General features: G+C 39.4%; 1 protein-coding gene across 1 annotated transcript; it reads right to left on the minus strand.

The window, feature by feature from the left end:
• Positions 1-2441: 2441 nt before the first annotated feature.
• Positions 2442-9926, minus strand: SAP30 (Sin3A associated protein 30). The gene is made up of 4 exons (XM_082623504.1): positions 9277-9926; positions 7596-7721; positions 7094-7192; positions 2442-5027 (listed from the first exon to the last, which is right to left on the minus strand). The coding sequence occupies exons 1-4, from the start codon at positions 9595-9597 to the stop codon at positions 4905-4907; spliced, it is 669 nt and encodes a 222-aa protein (XP_082479630.1). The 5' UTR covers positions 9598-9926; the 3' UTR covers positions 2442-4904.
• Between the last annotated feature and the right edge of the window lie 5761 nt (positions 9927-15687).

Below are 15687 nucleotides of genomic sequence, written 5' to 3' on the forward strand. Positions count from 1 at the left end.
AAAGGTAAATTAACGTCACTCCTATTCAAATTTTTCCAAAAAATAGAAAAGGAGAGAACACTTTCTAACACATTTAATGAGGCCAGCATTATCCTGATAGCAAAGTCAGATAAAGACAGCAGAAGAAACTATAGAACAATATCCCTTATGAATATAGATGTAAAAATCTTCAACAAAACACTAACAAACCAAACCCAACAGCACACTAAAAGGATTATACACCATGACCAAATGATATTTATCCCAGGAATGCAAGGGTGGTTCAACCAAAGAAAACAATTCAATGTAATACACTAAATTAACAGAACAAAGTGGGGGGGAAACATGATTACTTCAATAGTTATAGAACAAGTATTTGACAAAATTCAACACCCTTTCATGATTAAAAAACTCAGCAAACTAAGAATAGAAGGAAACTTCCTTAATAAAATAAAGAGCATTTACAATATATCCACAATTAACATTATACTCAATGGTGAAAGATTGAAAGCTGTCTTCATTAAGATAAAGAACAAGACAAGGATGCCTGTTTTCATCCCTACTACTCAACATTGTACTATAAGTCCTAGTCAGAGCAATTTGGCAAGAAAAGTAAATAAAAGGCATCCAAATTAAAAAGGAAGAAGTAAAATTATCTCTATTGAAAGATAACATGATTCCATATATAGAAAATACCATAAAATCCACAAAAATACTACTAGAGCTAATAAATGAATTCAGCACAGGTGCAGGGTCAACACACACTAATCAGTGTTTTATATACCAGTAAGGAACAATCCAAAAAAAGATATTAACAAAATAATTCCAGTTATAATAACATCAAAAAGGATAAAATATCATGAATAAATTTAACCAAAGAGGTGAAAGACCTGTACACTGGAAACTACAAAACATTACAGAAAGAAATTAAAGAAGACCTAAAAGTAATGGAAAGATAATCCATGTTCACGGACTGAAATACTTAACATTTTTAACATGGCAACTGTCAAGCGATCTACAGATTCAGTACAATCCTCATCAAAATTCTAATGGTTTTTTTTTTTTTTTTTTTTTTTTTGCAGAAATAGAAAAGCCAATCCTCAAATTCATATGGAACTGCAAGGGGCCCCAAATATCCTAAACAATACTGAAAAAGAAAAACAAAGTGGGAGGACTCAAACCTTCTGATTTTAAAACCTACTACAAGGCTACAGTAGTCAAATGTGTACGGTACTGGCTTAATAGAAATATAGGCCAAAGGAACAGAATTGAGAATACAGAAATAAACCAAAACATCTATGGCAAATTGATTTTTGACAAAGGTGCCAAGACCATTCAGTGGGGAAAGAACAGTCTCTTCAACAAATACTGCTGGAACAACTGGATAACCTCATTCAAAAGAATGAAGCTGGAACTCTACCTTACTCCATATACAAAAATTGACTCAAAATGAGTCAATGCCCTAAATTTAAGAGCTAAAACTATAAAATTTCTAGAAAAAACCTTGGATTTGGCAATGGATTCTTAGGCTTGACACCAAAAGTATAAGCAACAAAAGAAAAAAATTAATTGTACTAAATAAAAATTTTATGCATCAAAGAACATTAACAAGAATGTGAAAAGGCAATCTACAGAATGGGAGAAAATATTTGTAAATCATATATTGGATGTAGAGTCAATACCTAGAATAAAGAACTCCTACAGGGGCTTCCCTGGTGGCGCAGTGGTTGAGAGTCTGCCTGCCAATGCAGGGAACACGGTTTCGTGCCCCAGTCCAGAAAGATCCCACATGCCGCGGAGCGGCTGGGCCCGTGAGCCATGGCCGCTGAGCCTGCGCGTCCGGAGCCTGTGCTCCGCAACGGGACAGACCACGGCAGTGAGAAGCCTGCGTACTGCAAAAAAAAAAAAAAAAAAAAAAAAAAAAAGAACTGCAGCTCAGCAACAACAAAAGCAACCCAATTTAAAAATGAACAAAGGAACTGAAAAGAAATGTAAATCAAAACCGCAGTGAGATATCACTTCGCATCTAGTAGGATGGCTTTAATAAAAAAAAAAAAAGGAAATACAAGTATTAGCAATTTGGAGAAATAGCTGTTAGGAATGTACAATGATACAGCCACTATGGAAAAGTTTGGAGGTTCCTCAAAACGTTATAGAATTACCATGTGACTCAGCAACTCCACTCCTAGATATATATCCAAGAAAAATGAAGACATGTCCACACAGAAACTTGTACACGAATGTTTATAGCAGCATTATTCATAATAGTCAAAGGTGGAAATCCAAATATCTAAATGTCCATCAATGGATGACTGGAAAAACAAATTGTGATTTTCCAATTGTGATTGGAAAAACAAATTGTGAAAAACACATTTTCCAATCAATGGATGATTGGAAAAACAAATTCACACAATGGAATGTTATTCAGCCATAAAAAGCAAAAAGTACTAATATATGCTGCAATTTAGATAAACCTTGAAAATATTAAAGCAAAAAAAAATCCAGAAACAAAAGGACATGTATTATATGATTCCCTTTACATGATATATCCATAATAGGCAAGTCCATAGAGACAGAAAGATTAGAGGTTATCAGGGGATGGGAAGAGGTGGAATTGGGAGTAGTTACTTATCGGCGTTTCTATGGGGTAAGGAAAAGTTTTTAAAATAGAGCTGGTGGTTGCACAACATTGTGAATACACTAAATACTACCAAATTGTACACTTTAAAGTGGCTAACTTCAATTAAAAAAAAACTTTATGTAGAAATAATAGAGCTTACTTTCTTAAAGAAATTTATTTCAGACATTAATTTTTAGCCTTTTGCTAAATTATTCAGTAAAAGGTAGTTACCAAGTAACTTATTTCTTGAGCTGCTGTTACACATTCGACCCCAAAGGTAGTCAAATTTGGATTCTTTTCCTGGTGCTCTAATATTAAAAGTAAACCATATACTTACAGAGATTTACTTTTTCTTGTTCAGATATAGATAAGTAAAAAGATTTCCACTAAACTCGTAATTTTTAAAACCCAACAGCAAAGAATTAAAATTTTTATGTAAAACTTTTACACTGCAGCTTCTTGAGTCTCTCATCTTTGGGGAGGCTCTTAAGTTCTCCATTTTTCATGTTTTAAATTGCTCTAATAAGGATTTAATTTCACTAGATAATCAACACTCAACTCTTATTCTTTCACTTTTTTATACAACTACATTTTATGCACATAATTGTATGAAACTAACATTGATTCATTGTATTCATAAACATACATTTTAATGTCAGCAAATAATTTCAAGCTTTTTTCATAAGAATGGAGTGTGGTTTTATAGGAAAAAATAAGCCTACAGACAAGTTTCGATTGAAAAACTAAGTCTTTATAGATTTAGGTAAAAATATAAAATATAGAGGTAATACTTTCTTCAAATAAACCACATCTTGTAGCTATGCGGTTCATCTTCATACAGCTAAGAAAAAAACTTCGCATGGAGATTTCTAGAGTACTGGAAACCAGAGGTTTCTGTAATACCAACTATTACAAGCTCTGGCTCATCAATAAAGCAGCAAATAAATCTTTAAATGGTCACAGCAGGAACAAAGACCAGTAGCGTTAGAGTTCACCACTATTTTCTAGCTGTCAGTACACTCAGAACATTTAAAAATACAAAGACTCACCTTCTGTTGAACCAGTATGTTCTTTTTTTTTTTGAACCAGTATGTTCTTTAAATTTGGCTACATAGCAGTTCCCAATCAGAGGTGATTCTGTCCCCACCAGGGACATTTGACAATGTCTAGAGATATTTTTGGTTATCACTTTGGGAGCTCTACTGGCTCTAGTGTGTGGACTCCGGTGAGTCTGCCAAACCTACAACACACAGGACAGCCTCCCACAATAAAGAATTATCAGGCCCAAATGTCAACCTTGAGATATCCTGAGCTACATTAATGGTCTCAGCCATTTCCATCCTGAAATTTGTACCACAATCTCAGAACACTTCACTGAAACTGTTGTTCTGTTCTGATGTCACAAGCTATAAATTTGATTTGTAACTCTAAGACCCTGGTTAAATAATACAGTCTCAGGAAAAGCAGAGGTTAAAAATATTTAAGGGAAAACTGATAGAGAATGAAATATAAAAAGGAAATAAAATAGAACTCAAGTCAAAGCTATGTATGACCAAAATTTTAAGATGTTGTTAGATTTCTAGATCTCTCCAATTTATTAGCTTTAATTTGCAGTGTAAACAGTACAGAACATGACTGAAAATTAAGGGGCAGTGCAGACGTTCTTTCTATATTTGTGCCATATAGATACCTTTTCACTAAAACAAAATTTAAAGAAACAACAAACTATTTAATTCTATGTTCAGGTTTCAATTTTCAGCACTGTGTTTACCTTTGCTGACACATTACGTCTTCTTTGGAAGGAGGCAGGCATTAAACTATTTGTTCTTCCTGATATTTCAAACCTGTTAGTACTAAAAAGCACTTTAAAAAAATCATATTATTTAGGATATCCTTAATTCCAAATCAGACTGTCCCAGAGAAAGCAAATGTGCTACATCTGTTACTTCTGCTAGCTCCTCAGAATTAAAAAAAAGAAAAAAGAAAAATGGTAACAAAATGATCTTCACATTAAAATCTCAATTAATACTGGTCCCTAAAAGTCAGTTTAAAATAAAAATCAAGTTTCACAAAATAAATACACTGAAACAACTATAATAGTAATAACCTTTATTTAAAATATTTTTTAATCTAGGAAAGCTCATGTTACATGAGTTTCCAACTAATTATTAGACTCAGAAACAAAGAAAATAAAACCAGAGAAAATCTTCTGTAGAAAAAATACACAAGGAACATTTCTACATGTGAAAAAGCAGTAAGCAGTCTTAACATGAACATCCAAGTCTTACTCTCAACTCCATCTCTCCTAGTGAACACCACTATCAACCTTGAGATCTGACTTGTTCTTGTCATTCTTCACTGAGTAGATGAAATATGTTAAGGTGTCTTTTTCATTCACTGGAATTGACCTAAAATGGCAACCAACTATCTATAAAGAAAAAAAAAATTGACGAAATTAAATTATAGATATTAACAGATTTTATTAACTAGGTAAAAAATACTGTCATCAAAAGAAAATGTGTGATGATAAGAGCTATTTCCTTTTAAAAATAAATTTAACAAAGAACCAACAGGATGAAAAGCATATGAGTAAGATATTATGAACAAGAGATAGTGTGATTTCAAAGGACCCCTTGGCCCACTCAATTAACTATATATTAATTAGAATGTGTATTTCCTTTTACATATTTTGAATTCTATAACTGAGATCTAGATTAGGAATTAAGTAGTTTTACTCTTAAACTTCAAATATCAATGAAATAGAACAGAATGTAGGAGTCCACATGCATCATATAATGGTTTAGTCTCTACTTACAGAAAAAGGATAAACATTAAGTTGAAAAAGTTTTGGTACTATAGAAACAAATCATGAATTATCTTACAAATATGTCTGCTACAACTTACATTCATTCATTAGCAATATTTTTTGTTAAGGTTCCCTGAAAATTATTCTGAATAATAATTATTGATGGAAAATGAGAAGGGAAAAAGGGATGTCCACTGAAGAATGTTTACCTGCTTTCTTGCCTTTTCATTCTGTGCACTGCAACTACCAATAGAAGTATAATAGACTAAACTGGGGCGCTGATATGCATATTTAGATTCTAGAAGATAAAACTTCTTAAAGAGAAAGATAATTAAGAGACTTAAGGAGGACAGTCACTCAACACTGGAATCATTTGTAAATATCTGCATTTCTGAGTAAGTTATAACACTCGTGACTATTTGGATTTCTCATTTCTAAAAAAGAAAATAGCTCTAGAAATAATTTAACTTTTTAAAAAGAAGATCAGATTATCAAAAACTTCAAGTTTGATTTCTGCATTTAAAAAATATACATATTTAAAATAATCATTTCTTCTGTTCTCATTTGTCCCAAAACAAAGGTACCTTCACTTGATTAGTAACTGTATATATACAGTATATACTGTATATATATATATCAATATAGTTTCATCACGGCAGGCAGTATCTATATTCATGTTATATTAATGTACTATACAATCCAAAAAGGATGTGATCTTTTAAATCAAATTTAAAGAAAAATTAGATTTTTGTTGCCTAGGCAAGAAGGAAAGATGCAGCTCTGGCTAAAGCGTTAATATACTGGATCTTAATGTTAAAAGGCATTCTACTCATCTTCTATCTTATTCAATATGCACATTTTAGAAAATGTTGGGATTACTAAATTCAAGCTGAAGAATATGAGAAAGCTTATTTACATATTTACTTATATCCTGTCGAATAGGTTAAGCATTTTTATTTTAAATATGATTGAAGTACAAACATATAAATCTATAAATATCTTAATATGACGTACAGATTTCTTGGCTCTATTATTTCCTGAGAACACAAACACACTCAATTTTTAAAAATTCACTGAAGTACTACAAGTCCTATATCAAGAAACTATAAGTAAAAGCTTGGATACAAGTCTTTGCATCCTCTAGATGTAAAAACATGGGTGCTTCAAATAAAACTAACATCAACCAGGACAAGTTCTGAAATAGTTAAATCAGCCAGGTATGGGAATACTGTTTAGGGGCTTATCTGTAAAACCTACTCCATCAAAAACTTCAAAAAATAAATTCTAACAAAGACATCAAAGCTTATTAATTTATTTTATTATGCCTCAATTAGGTGTTCAATAAATGTTTACTTAACAAATAGAATTTTAAAATAAACAGGTTTCTAGAATGAGAATTAAAAAAACTTTCACTCACTATTTCTGAAAGTCATTATTGGAAGATGCTTAGAAAACTGCACACAATCCATTGAGTAGTCATTACACAAAGGAATTTCCTAAGTGGTAGACAAACATTTCTAGGCAACTAGATTCTTCCACAATAGATTTTTTACTAACTTTGATTTTTCTAACTACTGATAAAAGGTATTGTTATATATGCTACATTAACAATGTCATTAGCATTTAATGACCCTTTTTTGTATGAACAGGCTCATTTAAAGGTTAAATAGCTTAAAACTCATATATACCTCCACAAGCTGGGCTTTATTAAGTCCTGGTCTGGTTGGGAGTTTGAAGTGTCTTTTGTATCTCCTAAGTGTATTCACCTGTAATTGGTATAAATCAACCTGGAAAAAATTAACATATCATTTGTTAAAGACTTAGCTTTGTTATATATAACAACAATGCAATTTCAACACAATGAAAACTTAACTCCATTATTAAAAATGCCTTTTATATAATCAAAACTACAAATGTATTAAACACTTCAATCTTTTGAGCATAATTATTAAAGACCAGGGACCCAAAAAAAAGAACTTATAAGACAACAGAGCTCTAAGAGTTGTCAATTGAAACTGTAACAAGTCCAATTGTGTAACTGCATGTTAACTGGCCATATTTAATTTTGCTTTCATTTTCAGATTTTTCAAATGCTTTAAATATTTTTAAAATTTGTTCATATTTTTTAAATAAAACTTTCAGAATGGAGGGCTTAAAATTTACATTTAACATACGAAAACTTTCACCTACCTCTGGAGTATCAATATCTTGAACAGGTGAATCTCCTCCATCATCATCACTCCCTTTTCTCTTTCTTCTGTTTCGAACGCTCTGAATTAAGTTTTTATGATAATCACAAATGTAAAGATGCCTTGCCTGAAACAGAAAAGTTTCACAGACTACTTATGATTGCCGTAAAATGTGTCTATGTATTAAAAATACATAATTCACGAATTATTAAAAATAAAAACAACAGTCCAAACAGGCCATTGTTAAGACAACGCACGTTTCTTTCTACTCCAGTCCTGAACCCAGTTAAAACCTACCATGTCTGGCAATATTGTTAAGAAGACTGGGGGTGGGGCGGGGAGAGGTGCCAGTAAGGGAAGCGAGACGCAGAGAAGAACGAGAAATTCCTACCGTCTGGATTCTGTCATCAAATTGCAGCGATGGTGAACTAGATTAGTTCAGTCATGCTGTTTTTCTTAACAAGGGAAAAATGATGCTGTTCACAATTTTGCTATTTGATAGCATTTTCTCTACTTAAAGAGCGTTTTAAAATACCGTAATGTATGCTTCCTAACCTTGCTAACTTAATACTCAAATTATAATCGGGCACAAAACTACCCATTTTTACAAATAAGTTGCTGATTTCACATCCTAAATTTAAATTTGAATTATGAACTTCTCTGGGTATTAAATAAATGCATTTATCAGTAATACGTTTTTCCAACCAAAGCAATGTGAAATTATTCAAGTATACCTGAAAAGTTTCTCATGAACACGACGGAGGAACTAACTGAATAGGCAGAAAGTATCTCAAATAAACTTTTCAGAAACTTTAATTACATAGACCTGAGAGCTGTACGGTAACATCTGAAATACCAGGTTTCGTACATTAGCAATTACTCCTTTAAAAAAACAAACAACTGAGGACTGAGCTAATAGGCTTTTAAATTAACCTCTAAGCTAAGTGCAAGCTAAAAAGATGCACGATGTGTGCCGGTTCTGGCATCTTGTTATTTATTACCGCCGCCCAAAGCTCCGATAAGTGGAAATGGCCGTTTCTAAAAACCTCAGTGACGGTCAAAAGAACAGACGTGCGAAAGGACGAAGAAAGAAACCCTGATGGCTGCCAACCGGAGGGCAAAACCGCAGAGGCTGCGCGCTCCCCACGTTGGGAGCGGCTGCCCGGGATGCTGACACGGCCGCTCGGCTCGCAGCCAGGCGTCCCCTGCACCCTGCACCCGCGCCTGCGGGACGGGGAACGGGATCCTCGTCGCCCGCGGCGTCAGGCCCTAGTAGCTCCCCAGACCGTGGGAGCTGCTCCCCGGGGCCGAGCGCCGGCTCGGGCAGCAAAACAAAGAAGGCGCCTCCGTTCCACAAGGAGCCGCCGGGCTGCAGGACAGCTACTCCGGGCCCTCTTCTCGGCCGCCCCTTTTGTTTCGCGCCCCGGCCCCCGCGGAGGAGGAGGGGGAGGCAGGGCGCGGGTGGGGTCGCGCGCGGGCGCGGGTCCGCGGCGCGCGAGCCTGTCGGCTGCGGGCGGAGGGCCGAGTTGCAGCACTTTGTTGTTTGCTTCCTACTAGAGACGCCGGAACGGGCTCGCGCTGCGCCCAGGTCTGGGGGCCCCGCACCCCACCGACGTCGCGTCTGCTCCGCTCCCAGAGCACCCGCGGGGCGCGCAGGGCAGGCCCGTCCCGCCGTCACTTACGCTCTTATCCAGCTCGATCTTCACCTTCTTCTGGGAGATGCTCTTCTGGATCCTCTTGCTGAAGCTGGCGTTGCCCGCCGCCCGGCCGCACCGCTCGCCGTCCTCGCGCAGACAGCACAGCTGCCCCGGGCCCGGCCCGGCCGCTCCCGGGGGCCCCGCCGCCGAGACTCCACCGGCGCCCGGCACCTCGGCCCCGGCGCCCGCTCCGGCCCCGTTCCCGGCCGAGGCGGCGGCGGCGGCGGCGGCAGCGGCGACCACGGCGGCCACGGCGGCGGCCGCGTCCCCGCCGCGGCTCATGTCCTCGGGTGTGAAGCCGTTCATGTCCCCGCGCTCGCGGCGCCGCGCTGACAGAAACTCCGCTCGCCGCGCCGCTCGCCTCTCGGGAGACGTCGGGGTCTAGGCGGTCCCTCAGGCACCTGCCCGGCGGCTGCTACTCACTCTGCGCCCGCGGCCTCCGGACAACACCGCGGGCCCCCGGCCTGCCGGTGTCTGCTGGCGCCGGGACAGTGGACGGGGCTTGGGGTCGGGAACCAGAACCTGGCGTCGCCTAGAGCCGGGACGCCGCTCACTGTCACATGGAGACTCCTCAGCAGTTGGACCACGGCGCCTCCGCCTCCCTCCGGCTCTCGACCTGCGCAAGCGCGTTGCGCCCTTGCCCGTCCCGCCCCCTCCACTCTGTCGCATGGCACCACGGGAATTGTAGTTTTCTTCCGGGGAGCCAACCTGAGCTCCAATCTGACCCAGCGCTTCGCGGTTTAGGAGAACTACTTATCCCAGCACTCATGGCGCGGAGGCGGGTCGGGCCTTTTTTTTTTTTTTTTTTTTTTGGTGAAACACAGGGCAAACAGGGGCGTGTGGTAGGCGTTGCAAGGTTTTCTGGCTTCTGGTCTCTCCCGGGAAGCTGGACTGTGTTTAGCTCCTGAATTTTACAGTGCTGGCATTCTACACGAAGAGGTCACTCAACTCCTGAGGCGAAGCACAAAACGCGGGGGGCGGGAGTAGGAGGGAAGGGGAGGGAGCTTGTGGGAAGTTTCGGGCTGTTTTCGTATCTGTGGAAAAAGTTTTTGGTGTGACTACGTTTTTGTGGGAAACCCAGACCTAGGAGAACGGGCGCCCTGGTGTTTTTCGGGTCCCGGAGGTCCCGCAGCTAACACCACGGGATCTGATAGCAAGCAGTTCCGCCGACTGACGCCCCAGACTGTCTGTGAGGGCGCCTGCCGGGGGGAAACGCGCGTCCCGACCTCCGCGCCGGGATGGGGCTGATGTCGGGCTGAAGGCCGCCTCCAGATCCTCGCATTGTCCCTGCGAGGAACGCGCTGGCTTGCGGGGCGCACACTGCCACTTCTTGAGGTGGAGCTGCTGATAAATGGACTTAACGGCGCTGCTTTTCGCTTCCACCCCCTGCCTCTCCACTTTCTCCTCGAGGGAACTGGGAGCCGGTCTAATAGCATTTAAAAGGGACGTGTAGCCCCTCCGAGTCTCGGTCAGCCTGGGGCTCCCGGAGCCCGAAGGCGCGCTCCCGGCCGAGAGCGCAGGGAAAGCGCAGCTCCGGGGTCGTCGTCGGCGCGCGCGTGTCGGTGTACGTGTCTGTGTGCGCGCGCGTGTGCATGTGTACGTGTGGGTGCGTGCGTGTGGAGGGCGGGGTGAAGGTTGGGAGAGGCTAGTACGAAAGCTGCGCCTTTGCTAATTGCAGCGCGTCATTTATCAGTACGTATATCTTGCTTAACAATCCCATTGTTTAAACAAAGATAGAAAGCAGTAGGGTTTTTGGAAAGTTCTTTTATATTTTCTGAGTAAACTTATTGATAGATGATTTTTTAAAAATGTAAACTGTCATCTGCCCTGAAATTCAAAGCCATTCAGTCCATCTGTGCACTTATGTTTTAGGATATAGCAAAGGAAGAAAAAAAAAATGTAGTGGGCAAAAGAAAGATGCTGAATGGTGAGTATTTGTGTTATCTTTTCAAGCTGTACTGCCCAACAATGTAATGTGTCTGCTAGCCTTATGTGGATACTGAGCACTCGAAATGTGGTTATTGTGACTGAAAAGCTGAATTGTTAATTTTAATTCATTTAAATTTTTAAAACTGATTTCAGTTATTGGAAAACTTTTAAATATGTTTGGAACAACTTGGATAGGAATCTACTTTTTCAACTTAAATTTTATGAAATCTAAATTTAGCATCTGAACTGTGATGTGCCGGTATGTATAAACTACCAGCAGGATTTCATGACTTAGTACCAGACGTTTTTTTAAAGAATACTGATTAGCTTAGTAACAATTTTTTTTTTTAATTAATTAATTAATTAATTAATTATTGCTGTGTTGGGTCTTCGTTTCTATGCGAGGGCTTTCTCTAGTTGTGGCAAGCGGGGGCTACTCTTCATCGCGGTGCGTGGGCCTCTCACTATCGCGGCCTCTCTTGTTGTGGAGCACAGGCTCCAGACACGCAGGCTCAGTAGTTGTGGCTCACGGGCCTAGTTGCTCCGCGGCATGTGGGATCCTCCCAGACCAGGGTTCGAACCCGTGTCCCCTGCATTAGCAGGCAGATTCTCAACCATTGCGCCACCAGGGAAGCCCAGTAACAATTTTTATATTGATTACATGTTCAAATGATTATATTTTGGCTATACTGGGTTAAATAAAACATTAAAATTTACCTGTTTCCATTTTTCAAAATGTGCCTACTATAACATTTAAAACTACACATGTGGCTCACATTATATGTGTATTTAGGTATTAAAACGCAGAATAATACTATCTATTGTTTATAGATATATTTTCTTAAATAGTAAAAATGAGACTATATGGATAGAATGGACACACACCAGCTTCAAGGTGGTGGTCATCTCTTAGGAGAAAGGCCAATGGATGGTATCTGGGAATGGCTAAAAGGTGGTTTCCATTTGTAAGTTTTTATTTGTTAAAAACAGTCTAAAGCAAACATGATATTGGGATGTTGGATTTTCATATTTTTTATAATGTTATATAATTTAAAATAATTTATATTATTGTTTGGTTCTTGCCCTTAAAAGTTTATAGTCTACCTTCTGCAACTGTGATCAAATCAGTTCATGTATGGTATAGTTATATATCAATTTCATATGAATTTTACTAAAGTGACGAATTGTGGCTATGCTTCCTTTACAGACAATACAGTGTTTTTAGAAGTTTCAGTCACTCATTTATTGCATGCTAGGATCTTTTCTAGGCTCTGGGGATACAAAAATAATTGGGAGAGGGTCCTAGCCATTTTGGAGCTCACAGTCTAACAGGGGAGACAGGTAGCTTAACAAGCACATGATACATGCTATAGACTGAATGTTTGTGTCCCCACAAAATTCATATGTTGAAACCTAATCCTTGTGTGATAATATTTGAAGGTAGGATCTTTGGGAGGTGATTAGGCCATGAGGGTGGAGCCCTCAGGAATGGGATTAGTGCCCTTAGAAAAGAGGCTCTAGAGAGCAACCTCACTCCTCCTGCCATCCATGGGAGAAGACGCCAATCTATCAACCAGAAAGTGGACACTCACCAGCCATGAACCTGTCAGCACCTTGATCTTGAACTTCCCACCCTCCAGAACTGTAAGAAATAAATTTCTTTTGTTTATAAGCCACCTACTCTATGGTATTTATTTTTTATAGTAGCCTAGACAGACTAAGACACATACCTCAATAAAATTAGAGGAAAAGTACAGACTTAGCACACGGAAGGAAATGATTCACCTCTGACAAGTAGAAAACATTCCTGGAGTAGGTGACGTGTAAATTTGAGATTTAAAGTATCTCTTCAGTGAATCTGTCCTCCCTACAAAGAAATTTTCTTAACAACCATGGATCATTGTTTATGTCTAAAACTCCTCATATTCAGGGCAGGTAATAATTTCCTGCTCTAAGTATAATTCACAGTCAAGGTTGGAATCAGGTTTTGGGGACCTTCAAGTTTATATAATCTGAGGGGTCTTCTTTAAGAAAAATATACAGAATTATGAATGTAAAATTAGATACAAGCCTTTTAAGGGACTCTGAACCTTACATCCATTAGCTTCATGCTAAATTTACCTCACAGTAGACAATATGGAAAATGATTTATGAAACCTAAATTATAAGAGTGTTTTTGACATCATCAAAATATTCTTTTTTTTCTGAAAGGGTTCAAAATATTCTTCAAAAAGCATTTTCCCCTGCCTTTCTTCCCTCTAAGGCTTTTAATATGATTGAACTTTTCTGGTTTTATTACAAAATAAATAAATTAATTTCAAAATATGCAAATTAGTACATAATCTTCACATGAACATGATGGTAAATTCAAATAATACAAAAAGTTTCAATACAAAAAATAAAAGCCGGGCTTCCCTGGTGTCACTGGTTGAGAGTCCGCCTGCCGATGCAGGGGACATGGGTTCGTGCCCTGGTCTGGGAAGATCCCACATGCCACGGAGTGGCTAGGCCCGTGAGCCATGGCCGCTGGGCCTGCGTGTCCGGAGCCTGTGCTCTGCAGCGGGAGAGGCCACAACAGTGAGAGGCCCGCATACCACAAAAAATAATAATAATAAAAAATTTTAAAAAATAAAAGCCTATTTCCTCTCATCTCCCCAAATCCGTGTCCCTAAAAGCAACCAGTGTTAACAAGTTCTGTGTTTCCTTCTAGAAAAACATATGCATATACCAGTATATACATGTCTATACATGAATAATTCTATTTTATTGCAGCTAAGGATCACGCTGTTTTACACCATGCTTTCTTTTACCTAGTTTAAAATACAGCAAGCATACCAAAAAAGTGCACAAGACATAAATATCCAATTTAAGCAGTTTTGGTAAAACAAGCATCTATATAACTACTACCCAGGTCAAGAAATAGAACATTGTCAACAGGGCCAGCTTTCTGGGCATGCAAACAGCGCAGAGGCACAGGGCAGAGACTCAGAAGCCCACCCCTTCTGACCCCTTACTCTCTCCAGTCTGCTTGTGGTTCAGTGATCATCATCATCATGAAATTCTTAACCATTCATCTTTGAATTTCTGGGTTCTGGCGGATCTCTCCTTGCCCATCTCTGCACTGCCTGAGCACTCCGTGCTGACGCTGAGAGTGACCGCTGTGGTGCGCAGCCCCTCCCTCTCCCCGCCCCACGCTGAGTTGTGGGTCAGGCCGCGGGTGCCTGTGAGGTTCTGCCTTTGACCAATAAGAATCGCTATACCCAAGGGAGAGCGACGTTAAGTAGCAAATTAGAAAACACCATGACAGGTCGAGAGAGAGAGAGAGAGAGAGAGAGAGAGAGAGAGAGAGAGAGACGACGGAAGAAAGATTTTTGCATTGGGTCCCACCAGTTGTGCCGCTGGCCTTGATTGACAGCCCTGAGTGACCGCATGTGCTCCTCCTCCATCTAACCCCTCACCGGCCAGCAGCAGCTATCCTGATTTCTGGTATTCACTGCCTGCCTTTTCTTTATAATTTTACCGCACAATTATGAACTCTAAAAAGACTTTTTAGTTTTTTGTGTGTGTTTGAACTTTTTTTAAGTGGAATCGTGTACTTTGTTATTGTTTTCTCTGGCTTCTTCACTGTCTTGAAGATCTGCTTCTACCTCGCTTAACTAGCTCTTTTCATTGTGGATGAATAAAATACTTTATTTAACCATTCTATTGTTGATGGACACAGGGGTTGTTTCCAGTTTAGGGATATTAAAAGCAACCTTGCCATGATCATTCTTCTACATGTGCCCTGATACCTCTGTGCTTACAGTTTAATAGGACAGGTATTTAGGAACAGAATTGCTGAGTCATAGAGTATGCATAGCTGCAACTTTACTGGGTACTTCCAAACTTTGACACTTCCACAAGCCTTTTTTTTTTTTTTTAAACGATCCAATGGATTTGTCTGTTATCTCATTGTGATTTTACACCGAGTATTCCTGATTACTGATGAGGTTATATGTTAATTGGTCTTTGGGCTTTCCTTTTTGGAAGCTTCTGTTTAGGACTTCAGCTGTTCTTCTATTGGGTTTGTGACTTTTTCTATTGATTTGTAGTTCTTTAGATATTCTGAATAAGAGCCATTTCTTGAAGTTATGTATTGCAAATATCTTTCCTACTCTATTACTTGCCTTTCGGCTGTGGTGGCGACTTTTGGTTAAAGTCTTTTAAATTTTTTTAAAAATATTTATTTATTTAATTTGGTTGCCCCAGGTCTTAGTTGCGGCACTCGGGCTCCTTAGTTATGGCATGCGAACTCTTAGTTGCAGCATGCATGTGGGATCTAGTTCCCTGACCAGGGATCAAACCCCGGCTCGCTGCATCGGGAGTGCGGAATCCTAACCACTGCACCGCCAGGGAAGTCCCTAAAGTCTTTTACTGTGGAAAAAAATATATCAATCTTTTCTTTTATGACTGGTCATTTTTGTGACT

The sequence above is a fragment of the Mesoplodon mirus genome (assembly GCF_964341445.2).
Source record: "Mesoplodon mirus genome assembly, chromosome: 1".
Lineage (NCBI taxonomy): Eukaryota > Metazoa > Chordata > Mammalia > Artiodactyla > Ziphiidae > Mesoplodon > Mesoplodon mirus.